The sequence below is a fragment of the Nilaparvata lugens genome, unplaced genomic scaffold, assembly GCF_014356525.2.
Source record: "Nilaparvata lugens isolate BPH unplaced genomic scaffold, ASM1435652v1 scaffold4778, whole genome shotgun sequence".
Classification (NCBI taxonomy): Eukaryota; Metazoa; Arthropoda; class Insecta; order Hemiptera; family Delphacidae; genus Nilaparvata; species Nilaparvata lugens.
The window spans coordinates 2,240-25,576 of NW_024090809.1; the positions used below are offsets into that span (position 1 = coordinate 2,240).

At 36.6% G+C, this 23,337-nt stretch overlaps 2 protein-coding genes across 2 annotated transcripts; both read right to left on the reverse strand.

Annotated features, from left to right (window-relative positions):
* Positions 1-1,023: 1,023 nt before the first annotated feature.
* Positions 1,024-13,179, reverse strand: LOC120355784 (probable E3 ubiquitin-protein ligase HERC1). The gene is made up of 3 exons (XM_039444478.1): positions 12,837-13,179; positions 5,227-5,469; positions 1,024-1,413 (listed from the first exon to the last, which is right to left on the reverse strand). Exons 1-3 carry the CDS (start codon positions 12,969-12,971, stop codon positions 1,024-1,026), a joined length of 768 nt encoding a protein of 255 aa, XP_039300412.1. The 5' UTR covers positions 12,972-13,179.
* On the reverse strand, positions 10,639-11,214 carry LOC120355783 (glutamic acid-rich protein). The gene has a single exon (XM_039444477.1). The coding sequence runs from the start codon at positions 11,111-11,113 to the stop codon at positions 10,649-10,651; it is 465 nt and encodes a 154-aa protein (XP_039300411.1). The 5' UTR covers positions 11,114-11,214; the 3' UTR covers positions 10,639-10,648.
* Positions 13,180-23,337: the final 10,158 nt, after the last annotated feature.

The following is a 23,337-nucleotide window of genomic DNA, read 5'->3' on the forward strand; positions in this document are numbered from 1 at the left end:
TTACGGTATTATTTATTCTAAAATGGCATTATTTTTACTATTGAATGATATGAAAAATTTTATTCAAAGATTTGTTTTTCTCAAAATTATTTAAATTTCAAAGTTCCCCGTTTCTCTGAAACACCCTGTAGAACGTGACTACAAAACGCTCCTTGTGTATCTTTTCGGATGCAAAACGTTGCTTCTAAGGAGATATAAAAGAGCATCTGTTGCTCATGGAAAGAAACATTGAAGCTCCTTGTGTATATTCTCGGATGCAACACGTTGCTTTTGTGAAGATACAAAGGAGCAAATGTTGCTCATGGAAAGATACATTGAAGCTCCTTGTGTATCTCTTCGGATGCAACACGTTGCTTTTGAAAAGATACAAAAGAGCATCAGTTGCCCATGGAAAGAAACATTGCAGCTCCTTGTGTATGTTATCGGATGCAACACGTTGCTTCTAAGAAGATACAAAAGAGCATCTGTTGCTCATGGAAAGATACATTGAAGCTCCTTGTGTATGTATCGGATGCAACACGTTGCTTTTGTGAAGATACAAAAGAGCATCTGTTGCTCATGGAAAGATACATTGGAGCTCTTCCTTGTGTGTCTTTTCGGATGCATCACGTTGCTTCTAAGGAGATACAAAAGAGCATCTGTTGCTCATGGAAAGAAACATTGAAGATCCTTTTGTATCTTTTCGGATGCAACACGTTGCTTCTAAGGAGATACAAAAGAGCAAATGTTGCGCATGGAAAGAAACATTGAAGCTCCTTGTGTACCTTTTCGGTTGAAACACGTTGTATTTGAGATGATACAAAAGAGGCATCTGTTGCTCATGGAAAGAAACATTGCAGCTCCTTGTGTATGTTATCGGATGCAACACGTGCTTTTGAGAAGATACAAAAGAGGCATCTGTTGCTCATGGAGGATACATTTTATAATGTATGTTTTTGAACGGGTAGTATTGAAATCTAGTGTCCCTCCGCCGATAGGCAAAGCTGCAGGACCCGGACTGAACATACAAAATATGATGCAGTATTACCCCACATGATACAGTATCAACATAACATGATACAGTATCAACATAACATGATACAGTATTAACATAACATGATACAGTATCAAATAACATGATACAGTATCAACATAACATGACAGTATCAACATAACATGATACAGTACCATCTCATCTTGATACTCAAAACCATAATTTGATACAAAACTCATGTACCTACCAGTAATGGTGCTATAGGCAGAGCTCTGTCTGAGCAGAGCGAAAAGAAGCGAGATGCCTGATTTGACAGCGATTTCGAGCAGAGCCTGGTTACAGGTGCGCTGAGGCTCGCATGACGTCACAACCGGGTCACGTGACGCCTCTGTTTGCGCTGGGACAGGCTCCTTTTCAGCCCCACTTGTCTGCAGCTTGGGCTAGAAACATAAAACAGCTCAATCAGGAGAAGGAAATTGTTTGTGGATGGGTTTTCATTTTCCAATCAACTAAATAATGTACTTAGGGTGAGTTTCACCATAGAGAAACAATAGCATAAGTAGATATGCCATGGTATAGGGCGTTTATGTCGCAACTTTTACTGTTATCTCAAGCCGATAGTTCATGTAGTTCTTTCCCATGCAGCTGTGTGACGCTGGTAGTCTCTCAAATTGTGCCGTTCATACACTATCACCCCAACAAAACAGTAAAAATTGACAATAATCGACAGTAATTGGCTTGAGATAACAGTAAAAGTTGCGACATAAATTTCCTATACCATGGGATATCTACTACGCTATTGTTTCTCTATGGTTTCACCAAATTCACCTTAACGCTTCGCTTCGCTTAGTAATCTCCAGCTAACACTAAGGGTCGTGCAGCTTTGCCAGTAGTTCTGTGAACAGTAGACCTCACGCAGTATTCTCGGGTTCCGAGCTCGGGATTTATAGTGAGGTCCACGTTATAATGACAGTATTTGATCAACTTTGGTTTTGCTATCCTTGTCTATCTTTCGACAAAGCCGGTGGTACTATCCTTTTCTAGATCCACAACGATGCCAATTATGTTTTTGACAGTGTAGAAATATGATTAATTAATGCAGAGAAGAGAATCGGCATCGCTATTCTTCTATCTTCATTCACTGTCATTGTAACGTGGACCTCACTATAGCTAAGTTGTAGACTTTAACTGGCTTTAAACTCTGGAGTCAGAAAATTGGCTTTCCGAGTCAGAGCGTTAACGTAGTCGAGAACTTAAATAGACTCTGGAGTTTAGAGATCACGTTAGACCCTGGAGTTGATAATTTCGCTTTCTGATTGAAGGGCTTAAAAGTCCAGGACTTGAATTAGATTCTCGCCTCTTTCCGAGTCAAGGATTTACCAAAAATCGTCAAGTCCAGGACTTAAAACAGCGTGATTTTAAACCCTCGACTTGGTAAGGCTTAAATTCAAGTTCTAGACTTAACTGAGAAAACACAATTCAGTTATTGTTTTGAAGTAGATGAAAAGCCAATAAATGTCATGGAATACAGTTTTTTTTTCAAAACAAATACGTTTTCAAACTCAGTAGCCTAATGAAATTTTATTCATAATCACTGGTTAGGATCAATTATCAAAAATAGCATAACGTAACTGTTTAAAATATAAAAGCATATTATTAAAATATAAGCTGCGCTTGGAAGACCCAGGCTCTATCCCAGCAGACTAACATTTGAAGAGATAGATCTACAAACGTTACGTCAAACTTATGTGACAATTTAATTATTTTTATTAAAAATACACACCAATTTACCCGTCGCACAATCCCTTATAATATACGGCCAACTGTAGTAAATGCTTTCAATATTAATTTACTTCATCAACATCTAGTAAACACCAATTTGAATATCAGAGTAATGAACTAATCAATAAAATTCCAGAAGACTTATAGACTAAGGCCCGGTTGCACAACAGCCGGTTAAATTTTAACCGTGATTAATTTCACGAGAACCAATCAGAGAAGGCGTTTTTGAAAAGACGGATTCTCTGATTGGTCTTCGTGGAATTAATCACGGTTGAAATTTAACCGGCTGTGTGCAACCGCACTAAGACCTTAAAACTAAGGATAAAATAACACAAACCAAATTGAGAATAATAAAATCGTTGGTGAAATAGAACTATTATTTTAAATTTGAGAACTGAGTTGGCTGATTCATCAATTTTGGCAAAATTAATATTATTCATTATTGTGTAAAAATTATTAAAACTTGACAATTATTATATTATTTTTCTGTGCACATATATTTTGTTTATCTAGTACTTGGATATTGATAGAATTCAACATCCTTGGATCATCATCCATCAATAGAATTGTTTCATTTGTATTGCTGTTATTATAGTGAGGTCCACGTTATAATGGCAGTGGATAGAGATAGAAGAACAGCGTCGCCTATCATCTGCCTTAATTAATTATATTTCTACATCGACAAAAACAGATTTGGCATCGTTGTGGAGCTAGAAAAGGATAGTACTACCTGCTTTGTCGAATGATAGACAAGGATAGCAACATCAAAGTTAATCAAATACTGTCATTATAACGTGGACCTCACTATAGATTAAAAAATATATTTCTTATTTTTAGAACTCGTCTCGTGGTTGGAGCTGAAGGCTTCTTATCCCAGACACACCAAAACCTATTGTATTTTTGATAATTATTTTTATTTGTAAAAATATTTCTTTTATTTGGCAATAAATTCATTATTCATTCATTCAAAAATGTTGGATGTTTTTGTTTGGGTAGTATTGTAGTCTAGTGGCCCTACGCCGATAGGCAAAGCTACGGGACTCGGACTGTAAACTGTGTTGTGTTAAAAGAACGTAACTCCAAGAGTTGTATCTTTCGGATGCAACACGTTGCTTTTGAGAAGATACAGAAGAGCATCTGTTGCTTACGGAAAGATACACTTTCAAGAATGTTGGATGTTTTTGAACGGGTAGTATTGTAGTCTAGTGGCACTCCGCCGATAGGCAAAGTATAGGACCTGGACTGTACATTCTGTGGCAAAATGAAGTCAAATAATTATAGAGTATCGATAACCCTGTACTCCGATCTTACTTCACCGCCATTATAACGTGAACCTCACTATAGTAAATGACTGAATGGTTGTAGCACAGAATAGGTACAGAATGGAAACTGTCAATAAAACGCCTATAGTGAGGTCCACGTTATAATGACAGTATTTGATCAACTTTGGTTTGATATCCTTGTCTATCATTCGACAAAGCCGTGGTACTATCCATTTCTAGGTACACAACGATGCCAATCATGTTTTTGACAGTGTAGAAATATAATTTATTAATTCAGAGAATCGGCATCGCTATTTTTCTATCTTTATCCACTGTCATTATAACGTGGACCTCACTAAACAAACACACCATTTCTCATCTCCAATTCACATCCAGATTTCAGTAATAATAATGAATTAATCTATATAAATAAGAGCCTCAAATTTTAACGTTCAATAACTTTTTCCTCCACCTACTGTCTAAAGAGCCTACTTTACTCCCTGAAACATAATACCATAGAGAAACAATAGCGTAAGTAGATATCCCATGGTAAAGAGCGTTTATGTCGCAATTTTTACTGCTATCTCAAGCCGATTACTGTCGATTGTTGTCGATTTTTACTGTTTTGACCGGGTAATAGTGTGTATGAACTATAGCACAGAATAGGTACAGAATGGAAACTGTCAATATAACGCCTATCTAACCAATGCTTTTTACATGGCGCAAATACTAGACACGTCACGTTACCTTAGGAAGTTCCAATCCTGGTCTTCTGATGGCTCGTGGCAGTGAACGAGATCAATTGATCCGGATCATTAAAGTGATCCGAACCTACCATCAATACTATTACAATGCGGCGCTTCCTAACAAGATGGCGGATTTTAGCGACATGGTACTAGCATAGAGAAACGATAGCATAAGTAGATATCCCATGGTATAGGGCGTTTATGTCGCAACTTTTACTGTTATCCCAAGCCGATAGTTCACGTAGTTCTTGCTATGCAGCTGTGTAACGCTGGTATTCTCTCAAATTATGCCGTTCATACACTCTCACCCCAACAAAACAGTAAAAATTGACAATAATCGGCTTGAGATAACAGTAAAAGTTGCGACATAAACGTCCTATACCATGGGATATCTACTTACGCTATTGTTTCTCTATGGTACTAGCCAAGTTTCCATACTGTATGTATACTGTGGTTGTATTACCTTTTCGGCGATGTTTTGTAGCGCATGCCAAACACGCTGCAGTATTGCCAACCGGTGTTGCAGGCAAGTGGAAAATGTCCCAGCCATGCACCATCGCCTGGCACACTGCCACTGAGCTGCCAGCTGCTTGCTTGCATAGCGGTGCAGCCCTGCATCTGGCTCACTGTTGCTGCAGCCTATGTAACACGAGTCCTCTGCACTATCCACCAACAGCAGCACATGCTCCGGGTAGGGCACTAGCTCCTAGAAAAAATATTGAACAATGTAGACATATGATTGATTAACAAAATATTTTATCTTAATTACAGAAATTTAACAATTGGAAAAAACACCAGAAATATTGTTTAAAATATTACTGTTTTGAATGGGGAACTAGCTCCTAGAAAAAATATTGAACAATGTAGAAATATGATTGATTAACAAAATATTTTAACTTAATTACAGAAATTCAACAATTGGAAAAACACCAGAAATATTGTTTAAAATATACTGTTTTGAATGGGGAACTAGCTCCTAGAAAAAATATTGAACAATGTAGAAATATGATTAACAAAATATTTTATCTTAATTACATAAATTTAATAAATGGAAAAACGCCAGAAATATTGTTCAAAATATTACTGTTTTGAATGCTTCTAGTTTTTTCCGACATGTATGTTAGTTGGCCATCTAGAGGCGCACTAAGAACGGATTGAAGAAACTCCAAAGATATTCACAAATCTGCGCTTTTCCAAATGTTTAAAATAGCTGCACAGGCTCAGCTAGGGTCTAAAAAAAATATAGAGGAAGCTTCAAAATTTCACCAGCAATACGACCAAAATCTGCGTTTTTACTTTCCTTGCCTATTACCATAGGTAAGAAAAGTATTGCTTTCCAAAAAAAATTAAGTTACCCCAATTACAAGTTTTCTATACGTTTCAAGGTCCCCTGAGTCCAAAAACATGATTTTTGGGTATTGTTCTGGGTGTGTGTGTGTGTGTGTGTGTGTGTGTGTGTGTGTGTGCATGTCTGTGAACACGATAGGTATAACTTCCTGAACATATCAGGTATAACTTTAATCAAAATCGTTGGAGCCGTTTTCGAGAAAATCGCGAAAAACGGCTCCAACATTTTGATCAAATTCAACCAAAAATATCATCTCATATAAGCTCTATCAACTGCCACAAGTCCCATATCTGTAAAATTTCAGGAGCTCCGCCCCATCTATGCAAGTTTGATTTTAGATTCTCAAATTGTTCGTGTCGGATCCTTATATTGTAAGGACCAGATTTCAAGTCATTCCGTAATTGGAGATGAGATGTCGTGTACACAGACGCGCGCGCGCGATGACTTGAAATCTGGTCCTTACAATATAAGGATCCGACACGAACAATTTGAGAATCTAAAATCAAACTTTGCATAGATGGGGCGGAGCTCCTGAAATTTTTAAAGATATGTGCACACACACACACACACCACCAATACCCATAAACCACTTTTTTGGACTCAGGGGACCTTGAAACGTATAGAAATTTGTAAATTGGGGTACCTTAATTTTCTTCGGAAAGCAATACTTTTTAAAATCTGCGTTTTTCCAGCTTTTCCAAGAGCTTATCGAAGGAAAATGTTAATATTAGCTGCACAGGCTCAGCTAGGGTCTACAAAAAAATTATAAGCTTCAAAATTTCGCCAAAATCTGCGTTTTTTGCATGGTCTAAGTGAATTGATGATTCAATGAGGCGATGATTTAATTTATAAAGGGCTGATAATTTACTGATGATTTAATAGGTTGTTTGAATACATTTATTTGACGGAAGGAAGGAATTCATTCATTCTTTTTAAATTAAGAATGCAGACGAGCGAACCGAGTCTCTATGGATGATTCATCCGGGTTCAGTCACTACCTCCGTAAACAAAGCCCTAGTGCAAGACAGGTGACGTCAGCACAGGTGGGGCTCCTACACCAATACTCTAGTAGTTCTGTGAACAGTAGACCTTGCGCTCAGTAAGTTACATTTAGCCCTAGTGCAAGACAGGTGATTGATGGTAGCGTCAGCAAAGGTGATTGATGGTAGCGTCAGCACAGGTGAGGCTCCTGCACCAATACTCTAGTAGTTCTGTGAACAGTAGACCTCGCGGTCAGTAAGTTACATTGACCTGTTGTAATGTTTTCTCAAAAATTAATAGATAATTTATCAATTTAAAATGTCTCGAAAAAATTCTAAATATACATAGAGCTTTCTGTCCTATCGTACCGTAATACTACGTATACGGACGTGTCGTCCCGGAATGTGAGTGTGAGCGCTGTTATCAGGTCTGGCTGCAACTGTCTACAACGTTGAAGGAAAGATACATTTTCAAGATGTTCGATGTTTTTGAACGGGTAGTATTAGGCCTATGGGCAACTGTCTACTAACGTTGATGGAAAGAAACATTTTCAAGATGTTCGACGTTTTTGAACGGGTAGTATTATAGTCCACTAGACAGCTGATTTATGATGAATAATTCTATAGCCTGATTTTTATTTTACTCTAATATTGGCGTATGATGGAGGCTCCTTTTTCCTTTTATATATCCTTGAAATGCAAAATTTCTAAAAACCTATATAGCCTACGTCGACGCACAATTTAAAAAGGAACGTACCTGTCAAATTTCATGAAAATCTATTACCGCTTTTCGCCGTAAATGCGCAACATATGAACAATTAAACATTAAGAGAAATGCCAAACCGTCGACTTGAACCTCAGACCTCATTTCGCTTGGTCAATTAACAAAATTTTAATAACTTAATACTTATGGATTCTATTAGATCGAACATATTCATTTTCTGCTCAAATTTTCAAGTTTATTTCAATATTATTGATACTTTCGGATTGTTTAGTGTTATTTCCGGCTCTTATCAACCCTTCGAAATTCAAAATTCATCAGTCATATCTCGAATACGTATTCTCTGAGTGTTAATCTTTGGTGAAAACAGAAATTTTAAACTTAACCTCACTTTGGACTATTTATGTGCCAAAATCAAGGAAACAATTTACTGTTATTACTGTATAATGGTGCTACATATTAAATATGATTTAAATACTGTGGCCTATTGATAATACGCAGGCTTCATGCACCAGATACGGTATTGTACCCAAACTTGAAGAAGCGTCTACTTTGGTGGTGGATTCAAGTTTCTCTTCTTATAAACACAAATTACAAAATACATTCATTTCATACAAATATTGGATTCCAGTAAACTTGACTAATGTAAACGCCTCTTAGGAATTGTACATTAAAAGCCTCTATAATTGGGAACTTAATGCCATTTGCCATAAACTTGAATAGATAACCTATCTAGGTCCTTTACCTAGATATCCTAGGTTATCTAAATCTTGTTTTAGATAAAATTAAATTAAATCTGATATTCAAGTCGACGGTTTGGCATTTCTCTTAATGTTTAAATGATTATATGTTGCGCATTTACGGCAAAACGCGGTAATAGATGGGTCATTCTTCAAAAAAGGACAGTTTCAATTAAATTAAATTTCTAAAAAATAGTTTTTCAATTTTCTACCAAAATTAGCCTACAACTTAAATATGAACTTCTAAATATTACACTGATAACAGTTGAGCTTAAAACAATCATTTTTTCATTTTTTTCAAGAAAATAAAATTAGCATGTCCACGGAAGTGACATGATGTCCACAGAAATGACTGAAGATTAGATCTTGTTAATTGTGCATAGTTATAGAGCTTAAAATATTTAAAATCAATCTTAAGATGTTACACAACAGCACTTATTGTGCTTTATTAGTTTATTATTTTGTATTTTTTTTATTCATTTTGCACTGGATGTGACCCTAATGAATGTATAGGTGTGATTTCAATGAAATCTAAATAATATGATGAACAACTTTTTTAATACAATTTTAAGATGTTACACAACAGCACTTATTGGCTTTATTAGTTTATTATTATTGTAAATTTTTTATTCATTTTGCACTGGATGTGACCCTAATGAATGTATAGGTGTGAATTTCAATGAAATCTGAATAATATGATGTTCCAACTATAACAACTATAACAATAGTTCCATGTGCATTCTTCCATTCAAATTTTTTTGCAATATATTTAACAAGTAATTAAACATGGTTTTATTCCTATACTGAGTACTGGGTCCATCACTTAGAAAATGAATTTTTTTAAACTTGGCACTAATGTCTTTTGGATTCTATCTAATACACAGTCCAAATGAGCAGTAATTGCTGCCGGATCATGTCGAAGGCTTTTGGATAAAGTACAGAAACTTGATGCTTGGGTCTAGTACTTATGTCATCTGAATCTGAGTGATAATAACATACAGAAGTGTGTAGTGTTATTTGAGGTTTAGACCCTCCAAAATGTGCCGACTGAATCTCTTCTGAGTACTTACAGTTGTAGTTTTCAGAAAATCAAAGTGTAATAAGATATCATCTTTGTCTAGTGTTTTCTTTATGTCAGAGATTGCTTGAAACTGGTGTTTGATGTTGGCATAATGCTGCATGAATGGTAAAATAGTCAATTTCAACCTCTCCAGAAGATCCTCTTTTGTACATGCAACTCTGTCCTTGACCACTTTCTGGCATATTCTCGTTTCTCCTTTTATTATCAAACTCACTTTGAGGTTCTTCCATTGGTCATAGTAAGTCAACTCATCAGAGTTGAAATCTTCAGGTGTGATTGATTTATGTTTACAATAAGAACATTTCCTTTCCAGGCATGCCTCTTCAATGTGTTCTTTTGCACAGCACAATGACTTCACAAGCTCTGAGTCACTTCTTTGTTTTAAAATGTTATGATAAGCAATTCTCTTCATCAATAGTTTCATATTGTCATGAATTTTACACAGACATGTGTTTCGATTTCCAACACTTGGAGAAACTATCCAAAAGGGTCTAAATTTGCAAATAAAGAGTAAGACATATTCTTATATTTGGGATATTTAGAAACAAATATTTTATGCAAGTTCTTCAAAGAGTCATTCAGCAGTCTTTTCTGTTTTTTAATTTTCTTTTTAGTTAAAGTTTCTTTTTTTCCAGCAGTTAATCTACTTGATTCATCCTTTTCTAAATATTTTACAACTTCTTGTTTTGCCTGCATCATTTCTCTTTTCAAGTATATTCGTCTATAATATCTTTTGTTTCTTAGACTTCCAGTGGATGTTAGGGAAGCTAAATACTGGACAAATTTGTATTTTTTAATGATTTTTCCAGATACTGATGCAGCCATTTTCCTTTTATCCTTACTGCTTGACTGTGATTGATAGTTCGCTGAGATTTGTTTGGAAATCACTTCTGCAAACAAAAGTTTCTTCTTCACTTCTGGAGTAACTTTGGTCTTTAGTCCTTGAATCATTTGGCAACTTTTTTTCTGGGCGTTTCTTTCATTTGTGCCTTCTGAAGCCTTGATAAGCGTTTTTTTATCGATTCACTTTAGAATTAGCCATATCCAGTTTTTTTTGCAGCTGTTTAATTTTTTGGTTTTTTATTTCTCTATTCTTTCTTGCTATCTTTTTACCACACTCCTGTTGTCTGCTTGTGCTAGGCTGAATGATTTCAATTTGAGATTCTGGAGTTGATGGTGGACTATTGGATACTACAAAATCATGGATGTTTTCTTCATTTTTCTTTTTTAAACGGTATTTTTCTGACCGCTTCCTCCATTCCTGACGTATCCGTCTTTGATCACGATTACTCATTTCTCCTATCAACTTTACTTTCCCTTCTTCTTTTTTTCTTCTATATCGGTTTCTATCTTTGGCCTTTATTTCTTCATATTTAACAGGATCACTTCGCAACTTCTCTCTAGCTTTCCTCATGCTCATCTTCTTCATCTCTCTCCTTTTCTCAAGATAACGCTCTTGTTCTTTTTTTGATCTTGCCATCTCATATCTGGAAAATATTTTCAAGTGAAAAGCAAATGAAATTAGTAATAATTAAAATTAAATAAAGCGCCTAGAACAGAAGTTTTGTTGAGATGTAGTATATGTAAAAAATCAAATTTGGTAATTAAAACAACTGAACTTAGAATTTTAAATGTACAGAGTTGGCAGCAATGAAGTTTTACTATGCTTTTCAAGATTCATGAATGAACAGATTCACTTCCCCTCTTACACCTCTAATCAATCTTTTCTGTTCTAGGCACGACTAAACATAAATTATGCAAGAATAGCTAGAAACATTAAAAGAAAACTTGATTAGAAATAAACCATTGTTATCAGAATGCAACTCTCATGACAAAATTTAAATTAACAACATTTGGACTAAATGGCAAAAAAACAAAAATGCTAGATTTTTTTATTCAAGCATGCCTAGAAGTTTCAATTCATTTTAGGAATAACTGATTTTAACACATACAAGTTGAAGATAATCAGCAATGAGTTAACAATCACTTCCGTTGACAGGCATCACTTCTGTGGACAATAGCTGTCCACAGAAGTGATGTCCACAGAAGTGATGAATGAAAATAACCAGCCCATAATTGAGTATACTTTTGAGGTTATCAACAGTGTTAATGTTGATAGTGATTGTAGAATCATAGGAACTGCATTACTATTAAATAGTATTATAATTAAAAATGTATTTACCTTTTTATAACTGGTCACAGAAGTGATTGTGGTAGCTTGACAAACGATCAAAATATTGATAACACACTGAAAATCTCAGCAGCACAATAAAACAAAAACTTCCAACCACTTTACACAACAATATGGCTACTCCTTCTTCCTACGGTTGGTAGAGAACTACACTAGCGCTGCCTAGTAAAAATTTATTGAACTATTTAATTCTGTCCACAGAAGTGATTGTAAACTAGACAAGAGTTCAATTGGATTTTTCTTTTCAAGTAATTGAATAAACAAGGATAAAATTGCAGGGATTACTCCAAATACTATAGTTTACCATTATTATCCCGTTTTAAAGATGTAAAATCGAATATAGAATGAAGATGTAAGCCCTAACTGTCTCAAACTACAGATGGTGACTGTCCACAGAAGTGACTTATCACGTTCAGTGGACAGATATTTATACATAATTATTTGTAATAAATGTTTATAAACTGTATTATTGGATTAATATCGATGCTTAGTAAGTATTTAACATTTAAAAATAAAATTAAAAATTCAGGATTTCTTTCACTAGGCTTGTGACCATGTTCTGTCCGCATCTGGAGAATGACCCAGATTCTCATGAAATTTGACAGTGCACTTTAGCCGGTACGGTCCTTTTTAATTTGTGCGTCGACGTATATAGGTTTTTAGAAATTTTCCTAATAGATAAGGATAGATTAGGTATTAGAACCTAATAGGTATCTAGGTAAGTAAATTATAACCTATTTACTGTCATCTCTGAGATAACTTATCCCTAAACACGCTGTTATAGTCACCTAAAGCCCTAAAGGGGTTTCTCAGTCAAAAACTTCCAGTAGGCCTATTGAGTAATTTTTTATAAATACTATCAAATAATACAAAACTTTTAAAAACTAAGTTTCTTATCAAATATTCGATCAAAATATTACTATAAAAAAACAATAGAATATAGGTTTGGAGGTTATGTTTGACAATATTTGTGCTATGTTATATCATAACAAAACCCAACTTATTTACTTACCTTGTAATTCACAAGACGTTCATAAAGTGTGGATAAATTTTCTCTATTTGCAATATGCTCGATCTCAATACAGGACCAATCTGTATTGAATTGATCATTGTATTTTGAAACCATGTAATGATATCCGTTACTCATAATAATAAGACTATTATTATTTCTGCTACGGATATTTGGAACTGAATTCACATATTTGAAAGCGAAACAAAAGACTAAATACTTCACAACAAATTTTTAATGCTACAACAATTTTAAATACTACAAATTATAAAAGAAAGATCTAGAACTTGTCTTGTGTTGCCATAATCAACTTTGAAGGGTGACATAATGACATTCATTTTATCTCGGATTTCAGTTGATCTGGATCTGGAATCAGGTGTCTCAGTACTGTGATATTTCAGTTTGTCTAGTGTACAAACATAACCTATAGTGCGGTCCACGTTATAATGGCAGGGGATGAAGATAGAAGAATAGTGATGCTGATTCTCCTCATTGATTAATCATATTTCTATACCGTCAAAAACATAATTGGTATCGTTGTGACCTAGAAAAGGATAGTACCACCGGCTTTGTCGGAAGATAGACAAGGAAAGCAAAACCAAAGTTGATCAAATACTGTCATTATAACGTGGACCTAACTATAAAAGGTATCCTATTGTTTGAAAGTTAGAAGGAGAGGCCATGGAAATTCGGTTTTGGGAATGTTATCCTATTATATTAAGCAAGCAATTTCTTTATTTTTATATCTGGTTATTTATGTTTAACCGAACCTGAAAACGGCTCTAAGATTTTCACGAAATTTAGAACAAAGTAGGTTTATGATATAAAAATTCGATTGCACCAGGTCTCATCCTTGGGAAAGCTCGCTGAACAACATTTAAAGGATAATTCATCCTTGACTGAAACAGCTGAGACTTTCGTGATCTGTGGATAGTAAAAAAGTGAGTGAGTGAAAAATCAAAATATTGCATCCCAGAAATTCATACATAAGATGACGTATAGCCATCAGTGAAATTTAAACACAATTATTTTAGAGAATTATGTTCTGTTTATCAATAAATAAAAATAACGAGCTCGGTGCCCCGAAATTTATTAATAATGTGTTGATGATTTTAGATAATGAATACAAATGGAGAGAATAATAATAATACTGAGGGTGATGCCCACATAAGCCCTTAGGCTTGTGTGTGAGTAAAAGGGATGATGTAAAATCTGACAAAGCATCTATTGGAACGGTTTCACTTGTTATTCGTTCTGCTACTACGTAGACATCATGTTGTCATCATGTCTGTCTGTCTGCGCGCTGTGTCTTTCGTGCGTCTGCGCTGACCATGACGTCTCAGTCGCGGTTCTTTACCACTGCTCTAATCAGCTGGTTTTCTATACTTCTATTCGTATTTTTTCGTCGGATTGTTTGCCGTTGCAATTTTAATATTTGTGCTATTCGATTTTTTAGAATTTAATCTTGTCTTTTGGCATCTTACCTTTTAGTTATTTGCCACTTTTTCACCAAACGTTTGTGGACGTTTCACGTACGTGGCTACATTTCTGCCTTCTCGTTTTTGTTGCTAGCGTTTTTAGCTTTTCCTGTCTATCGTTCAATGGAGATAGTCGGGTGTGCGTACCTTACGCCCGGTCTAAACCTTTCATCTGAATTCATCGGACTTACAAAACGTTTTTAAAGTGGGAATTATTCTTCAAATTAATTCGTTTGTTCCATTCTTCAGTGTGATTCAATTATTCATCGAGTTCTTCACTCAGTTACTCTGTTAAAATTGGATAAACTTTGTCTAAAATTGCAACCTCGTGTGAGCGTTTCATCGCTATTCATTTGATCTACAGAACCTTTTTAAAGTGTGAATTATTCTTCAGATTAATTTGTTTGTGTCCATTCTTCAGTGTGATTCAATTATTCATCGAGTTCTTCACTCAGGTACTCTGTTAAAATTGGATAAACTTTGTCTAAAATTGCAACCTCGTGTGAGCGTTTCATCGCTATTCATTTGATCTACAGAACCTTTTTAAAGTGTGAATTATTCTTCAGATTAATTCGTTTGTTCCATTCTTCAGTGTGATTCAATTATTCATCGAGTTCTTCACTCAGTTACTCTGCTAAAATTGGATAAACTTTGTCTAAAAATGCAACCTAGTGTGAGCGTTTCATCGCTATTCATTTGATCTACAGAACCTTTTTAAAGTGTGAATTATTCTTCAAATTAATTCGTTTATTCTATTCTTCAGTGTGATTCAATTATTCATCGAGTTCTTCACTCAATTACTCTGTTAAAATTGGATAAACTTTGTCTAAAAGTACAACCTCGTGTAAGCTTCAGTTGCCATTTTCTACCATTGGCTTCACCTCGTGAACCTCAAACTTTCAAGTGCATCATCTTTACTGTTTGGAAATCAATACAAAATTCCACAATTTGACGATCGATTATTCGTTTGGAATTCTACTCGCTCCAGCCTACTTTTCCATTGGGGGATTCGCCTGCTGTAGTTGACGTTCCATGCTTGTCATTGCACGGCCTGATCACTTCATCGCTTGCTGATGTCCTGTTCCTGTTGGTATTGCGGAGTCATTGCCTGTCTGCCTGGCCGCATCTCCTCTTCAAAATTTTATTCAGGTTATGTAAATCGTTCTTTTCAATTTTCATTTACATATGCATCATTATTATTTTATTAATGTCTATCTTGACATGCAATTCACTAAGGCCATCGACGCCTATTTATTCATTGAATTTGACAGTTACCCTGACTTCACAAGTGATTTTTTTCAACTTGCCTCAAACCCACAGGCGTGCTCTCTGCGTACTGGACCAGCGCCCAAGGTTGCTTATTGGCGCAGCAATCGCATTGCTACAGTGCACTATTGTGTCATTCACTCAGGTTTTTCTGTTAATTTTTAAGCATGTCTGATCATGAGGAAGATTCACTTCCTGAGCCTTCTGCTCTTTTCAATACAAGAGACAATTTACACCAGGAAATAGATTGGTTCATAACCAGCTATAACGATTATGTTGTGGACACTGAAGCCACTTATTATCAACTATTGACTGTAAAAAACGAACTAGGTTCACTTAGAATTAAGTATGATAAGATACATCAACAATTATCGAATTCAGAGTTGCAAGCACAGGACACTTCAACTCATTTTGAGATACTCAATAAGTTTATCTCCATTACCTCTAAGGCAAACGCTGCATTAACTGCCTTCGAAAGCAGACAACGCAACAATGAGGCCACTGCTGGTGCTTCCCAGCGGCCAACATCTCAAAACGCACCTTTGGCAAATTTTCAGTTGCCTCAGATACCGCTTCCACGCTTCAATGGGGAGCTTTCAAATGGCAAGCATTCTCAAGTGCTTTTACTAATATTATTGGTAATCAAGATAACATTAATGATTCATTGAAATTTTTCTATCTTCGTCAATCACTCAGTGGTGAAGCCCTTGCTAGAGTGGAACACATTGAAGCTGACGAAAATGGTTTTCAGCTTGCATGGAACCTCTTAAGGGAGAGGTATGACAACAAGAGATTAATTGCTGCCAGGCACGTCACGGCATTGAATCTCCGCCTACCATAAAGCGTACTGTCCGCAATCATTACGGGCATTCATTGACTTTTGCAAGTCCCACATTACCACGCTCGAAGCGCTTCAACTTGGAGTCCAAATCAAGGACTTGTTGTATATGCACAAAATGTTGTTGCAGTTGGATACTGCTACTGTTCGAGAATGGGAAAAGAGTGTTGGTATACACGATTCCCACCATTGATAAATTTTGGAATTTTTTGGAATCACAATGCAAAATCATGGAAGCTGTTGCTTCAAGCTCAGCTAACCATCATCAAGGAAATGTACAGCAAGGTACATCCAACTCGGTTGGTGCTCATAGCAAGCCGAAGTTCAATCAAGGTCAATCAAATGTTCAAGCTAGGATGCAGGTTACTACCTCTTCTATGTCACCTTGTAGTTTTTGTAATTCTGTTGGTCATTTTCCAAATCGTTGTGTAAAATCTGACAAAGCATCTTGGAACGGTTCCACTTGTTATTCGTTCCGCTACTACGTAGACTTCATGTCGTCATCATGTCTGTCTGTCTGCGCGCTGTGTCTTTCGTGCGTCTGCGCATACCAGTGACGTCTCAGTCGCGGTTTTTTGCCACTGCCCTAATCAGCTGGTTTTCTATACTTCTTTTCGTATTTTTTCGTCGGATTGTTTGCCGTTGCTATTTTAATATTTGTGCTATTCGATTTTTTAGAATTTAATCTTGTCTTTTGGCATCTTACCTTTTAGATATTTGCCACTTTTTCAACATACGTTCCCAAACGTTTTCGTATGTGGCTACATTTCCGCTTTCCCCTTTTTCTTACTAGCGTCTTTGCTTTTGCTGTTTGTCGTTCAATGGAGATAGTCGAGTGTGTTCTTCCTACGCTCGGTCTAAACCTTTCATCTGAATTCATCGGACTTACAAAACCTTTTTAAAGTGTGAATTATTCTTCAAATTAATTTGTTTGTTCTATTCTTCATTGTGACTCAGTATTCATCGATTGCTTCGCATATTGCTTTGATAGACCTTGCTAAGTTCACAACCTCGTGTGGGCATTCATCGCTATTTATTTAATCTACAGAACCTTTTTAAAGTGTGAATTATTCTTCAAATTAATTCGTTTGTTCCATTCTTCAGTGTGATTCAACTATTCATCGAGTTCCTCACTCAATTACTCTGGTAAAATTGGATAAACTTTGTCTAAAAATTGCAACCTCATGTAAGCTTCAGTTGCCATTTTTCTACAATTGGCTTTACCTCGTGAACCTCAAATTTTCAAGTGCATCATCTCTACTGTTTGAGAAATCAATCCAAAAATTCCACAATTTGAAGATCGGATTATTCGTTTGGAATTCTACTCGCTCCAGCCTACTTTTCCATTGGGGGATTCGCCTGCTGTAATGGACGTTTCCATGCTTGTCAACGCATGGCCTAATCACTTCATCGCTTGCTGATGTCCTGTTCCTGTTGGTATTGCGGAGTCATTGCCTGTCTGCCTGGCCGCATCTCCTCTTCAAATTTTATTCAGGTTATGTAAATCGTTCCTTTCAATTTTCATTTACATATGCATCATTATTATTGATTAATGTCTATCTTGACATGCAATTCACTAAGGCCATCGACACCTATTTATTCATTGATTTGACAGTTACCCTTGACTCACAAGTGATTTTTTTGAGGCCACTGACGCCTACTTATTATTTGATTAATGTCTATCTTGACATGCAATTCACTAAGCCATCGACGCCTATTTATTCATTGGATTTGACAGTTACCTTGACTTCACAAGTGATTTTTTTGAGGCCACTGACGCCTACTTATCATTTGATAATGTCTATCTTGACATGCAATTCACTAAGGCCATCGACGCCTATTTATTCATTGGATTTGACAGTACCCTGACTTCACAAGTGATTTTTTTGAGGCCACTGACGCCTACTTATTATTTGATTAATGTCTATCTTGACATGCAATTCACTAAGGCCATCAACGCCTATTTATTCATTGGATTTGACAGTTACCCTTGACTTCACAAGTGTTTTTGAGGCCACTGACGCCTACTTATTATTTGATTAATGTCTATCTTGACATGCAATCACTAAGGCCACCGACGCCTATTAATTCATCGTATTTAACAGTTACCCTGGACTTCACAAGTGATTTTCTGAGGCCACTGACGCCTATATAATTGTATTCAATTGTAGCAATTATTCTTTGTATTTAACAGCTACCCTTGGCTTCACAAGTGATTTTTATGAGGCCACTGACGCCTATATATATTGTATTCAATAGTAGCAACTATTAATTCTGTGGATTTGACAGCTACCCTTGGCTTTACAAGTGATTTTCTGAGGCCATTGTCGCCTATTACTCGTTCTAATTGATGTCTGTCTTGACATTCAATTCATTGAAGGCCCATGCCACATATTTTTTATGTATGTTATTTGCTGAGCATTTTTTACAGCTTATTGTCATTTTTAATCATTATTATTGTACCTTAGTAATAACTTTCATTATTGCACTCAACTTATATTGATTTCAGGTATCATTATTAATACCTTTGCATTTATTGCAATATCATTAATCAATATCATTAATAATTTAATATCATTAATAAATTTGCAGTTGTTGTCATACTTCAATGGTCATTAATGACATTGACTAATTTCTTTTAAATGTTGTAGTTCTCTACATTATTTCACATGTTGTAATTTTCCCAAGATTTGACTCATTGTTTTTGTATGTGGCCATCTGCCTATTATTATTTAAGGATTCAAAGACTTAACCTACTTACAATTGCCTTTGTATGTGGCCATCTGCCTATTATTATTTTATTGATCTCAAAATATTTGATTCCATGTTTGTATGTGGCCATCTGCCTATCATTATTTTATTGATCCCAAGATACTTAACACAATTGTTTTTGTATGTGGCCATCTGCCTACTATTATCATCTTATATTATTAAATCTTATATTGTTGATTCATTTAGTCTTTTATTGGCATACTTACACACTTCAAGCTATCAGTATTTTTATGTACAGAATTCAAAGATTTATTTGTAGGTATTTATAAACAACTCATCCACAGTCCACTGCCCTGCCCTTGGATTCTGTCATAAAAATTGGTCCTCCGCCCCGTTCATTTTTTGATCTAGCGTTACCTAGGATAATTGTTAATCTTTATTACCCATTTCTTGGTCATTGAACCTTGGGGTTTCAGTGACCGTGTAATAATAGTCTAGCTTGACGCCAATGATTAGGTCCCACTCTAGTGTATATTTTATTTCATGTACCTTTGTATGTTTATATTGTTTAATATTAAGCATTCACACACTTGTTTCAAATTTTCAGTACTGGCTGCAATCAAAGCACGCTGCGACGTGTATGCACCAGCTATCAACTATCTTGTACCTGAGAGACTGAACCGCACTGAACTGGTCACAGACGGCTATTGCGCATTGAGAAAACAACACACGGCAAACTACACCGCCTTGCGAGCTCGCTACTTGACTCGCCGCACAGAAAGCTTGATACAACTTGCCTCTAACGCACAGGCGTGCCTCTCTGCGTACTGGACCATCGCCCAAGGTTGCTTATTGGCGCAGCAATCGCATTGCTACAGTGTCATTCACTCAGGTTTTTCTGTTAATTTTTAAGCATGTCGATCATGAGGAGATTCACTTCCTGAGCCTTCTGCTCTTTTCAATACAAGAGACAATTTGCACCAGGAAATAGATTGGTTCATAACCAGCTATAACGATTATGTTGTGGACACTGAAGCCACTTATTATCATCTATTGACTGTAAAAAACGAACTAGCTTCACTTAGAATTAAGTATGATAAGATACATCAACAATTATCGAATTCAGAGTTGCAAGCACAGGACACTTCAACTCATTTTGAGATACTCAATAAGTTTATCTCCATTACCTCTAAGGCAAACGCTGCATTAACTGCCTTTGAAAGCAGACAACGCAACAATGAGGCCACTGCTGGTGCTTCCCAGCGGCCAACATCTCAAAACGCACCTTTGGCAAATTTTCAGTTGCCTCAGATACCGCTTCCACGCTTCAATGGGGAGCTTTCAAAATGGCAAGCATTCTCAAGTGCTTTTACTAATATTATTGGTAATCAAGATAACATTAATGATTCATTGAAATTTTTCTATCTTCGTCAATCACTCAGTGGTGAAGCTCTTGCAAGAGTGGAACACATTGAAGCTGACGGAAATGGTTTTCAGCTTGCATGGAACCTCTTAAGGGAGAGGTATGACAACAAGAGATTAATTGCTGCCAGGCACGTCACGGCAATTGAATCTCCGCCTACCATAAAGCGTAACTGTCTGCAATCATTACGGGCATTCATTGACTTTTGCAAGTCCCACATTACCGCGCTCGAAGCGCTTCAACTTGGAGTCCAAATCAAGGACTTGTTGTATATGCACAAAATGTTGTTGCAGTTGGATACTGCTACTGTTCGAGAATGGGAAAAGAGTGTTGGTATACACGACATTCCCACCATTGATAAATTCTGGAATTTTTTGGAATCACAATGCAAAATCATGGAAGCTGTTGCTTCAAGCTCAGCTAACCATCATCAAGGAAATGTACAGCAAAGTACATCCAACTCGGTTGGTGCTCATAGCAAGCCGAAGTTCAACCAAATCAATCGAATGTTAAGCTAGGATGCAGGTTACTACCTCTTCTATGTCACCTTGTAGTTTTTGTAATTCTGTTGGTCATTTTCCAAATCGTTGTAATGAATTATTGAAGTTACAGGTTACTGATCGTTGGAATGCTGTCCGTGACAAAAGGTTATGTTATAATTGCCTCAAGCCTTTCGCACCCAATCATGTTTGTTCGGACAAATCGTGTACACTTTGTGGTAAGAGTCACCACACTGTTCTTCACAGGTCATATCCTCAATCACGGGACACTCAGCCTACTTCTAAGGATAAGGTAACTTCAAATGTTATTCATTCTCAATCCTTTGCTCCCTCAAGGGGCAAGAATGCTGTTTTGAATTCCGTCATGGTTCAGAATGCGGAAACAACTAAGCAAGCTGTTCCTCATGCTGAACAGCCTCAGAAGAACTCTCATGTCACGATGAGCTCTACTTCGTCACTGTGTTTGCAACAGCAATCAACTGTCGCTTGTTACCTACTGCTGAAGTTTTGGTTCAATCTTCTAGTGGGGAATTTATTAAAGCAACCGCTCTTTTAGATTCTTGCTCTGATTGTAATTTGATGTCAACTAGGTGGCTGAAAAATTGTCACTTGTTACTTGTATTCTGACACTTTGATTCATAGTGTAGGTGAGAATAAGACCAAATCATCTATTTCTCATTCAGTTTGCTTGTCTTCATCTGATCGTTTGTGGTCGGTTGAAGAAAATTGTATTGTAGTTGATAGCATATCATCTAATGTTCCTAGGGTGAACATCGATCTTTCCAAAATTTCAATTCCCGTTGAACTCAAATTAGCGGATCCATTGTTTGATCAATCTAACCTGTAGATTGTTACTTGGTGCTGGCATATTCGCATCGATACTTCAGCCTGGTAAATTGTATCTGGCTCAACATGCTCCCATTCTTCAGAAAACCAGTCTAGGTTGGGTCATATTTGGTCCTTGTAAAGCTATTCGTCCTATTGCAGCACCTCGTTCGTGCCTCCCTGCTTCACCTGTGGCCGCTCCCCGTAGGGTCACGTCGAATTGTCTAACTTCAAATGATGTCTCTCATCAGTTAGAGAAATCAGTTCAGGTATCAGTTCAGGAAATCAGTTCTCAATCAGTTCAGGTATTAGCTACCACCTCTTCTCATAATGATGTTATCTCAGGCATAATTAATAGCTGTTCCACTTATCACAAAATCGTTCGTACAACAGCATATGTTCTACGGTTCATTCATAATTGTAAAAAGCAAAATTCAGTCGCTCCGCACCTTGGTCAATTAGCTGTCTCTGAAATTTTAGAAGCTGAAAATTGTATCTTCAAATCTATTTAAAAAGAAGCTTTTCTGCTGAACTTAAAGCATTGCGTCAAAATCAGGAGCTTTGCCTAATAGTTCCATTAAAGCCTTGTCACCATTGTTCATTCAGATTCTCTGCTCAGAGTTGGTGGACTTTGCAAAATGCAAATGCTTCCTTTGATTACAAACATCAAATATTGTTGCCTAGCAATCATAAATTCACTCGTGCATTGATTGTTGCTCACCATCGTCGTCTAAGTCATGCTGGGTGCAGGCACCATGGCCAGTGTAAGACAACGATTTGGTTTCCCTCCACCCATCGCACCATCAAAAGTGTATTGCAGCATTGCATATTGTGTTTTCGCTTTTCAGCTCTTCGCTCTGAGCAAATCATGGGTAGTTTACCAGCGGCCCGCGTTCAGGCCAATGTTCCCTTTTACAATTGTGGTTTGAATTACGCCAGTCCTATTCCATTCGTGTAGGCGGCCCCAAATCTCGTACTTTTTCTCCACCTCTCTTCAGAAAAAAGACCATTCCTAACCACTCTTCAGAAAAAGGCAAATGGTTAAACATTGTGAAAATTGAAGGTCGGTACAGTTGTCATCTTGAAGGATCCTGGTCCGCGCAGTCCACTTGGAAGCTGGCGCACATACTGAAGTTCATCCAGTAAGGATGACAAGGTTCGAGTTGTCACTGTTCACTCCTTTGGCACTTTTAAGAGGGCTATTTCGAGTTTAGCACCTCTTCCCATTGATGAGGATTCTAGTTAATCCCTTGCTTATGGTTCATGTTGTATTTTTAGGTTTCATTGTTCTTTTCCCCTGGTTCTCACATGGGGGCCCAGTTTTCAATTTCAATGCTTGCCAGATTTTACATATTTCTTACTTTTTCTTATTGTGCCATACCCCCGTATGAAACAAGGGGCCCAGTTTATGTAAAATGACAAAGCATCTTTGGAACGGTTCCACTTGTTATTCGTTCCGCTA

What these genes read in the sequence shown, in the direction of transcription:
- LOC120355784 (XM_039444478.1), bottom strand. Translation starts at nt 12,971, where the DNA reads ATGAGTAACGGATATCATTACATGGTTTCAAAATACAATGATCAATTC. An exon ending in AACGTCTTGTGAATTACAAG is followed by an intron (nt 5,470 to 12,836) that starts GTAAGTAAATAA and finishes TATTTTTTCTAG; the next exon opens with GAGCTAGTGCCCTACCCGGA. An exon ending in TACAAAACATCGCCGAAAAG is followed by an intron (nt 1,414 to 5,226) that starts GTAATACAACCA and finishes TTATGTTTCTAG; the next exon opens with CCCAAGCTGCAGACAAGTGG.
- LOC120355783 (XM_039444477.1), bottom strand. Translation starts at nt 11,113, where the DNA reads ATGGCAAGATCAAAAAAAGAACAAGAGCGTTATCTTGAGAAAAGGAGA.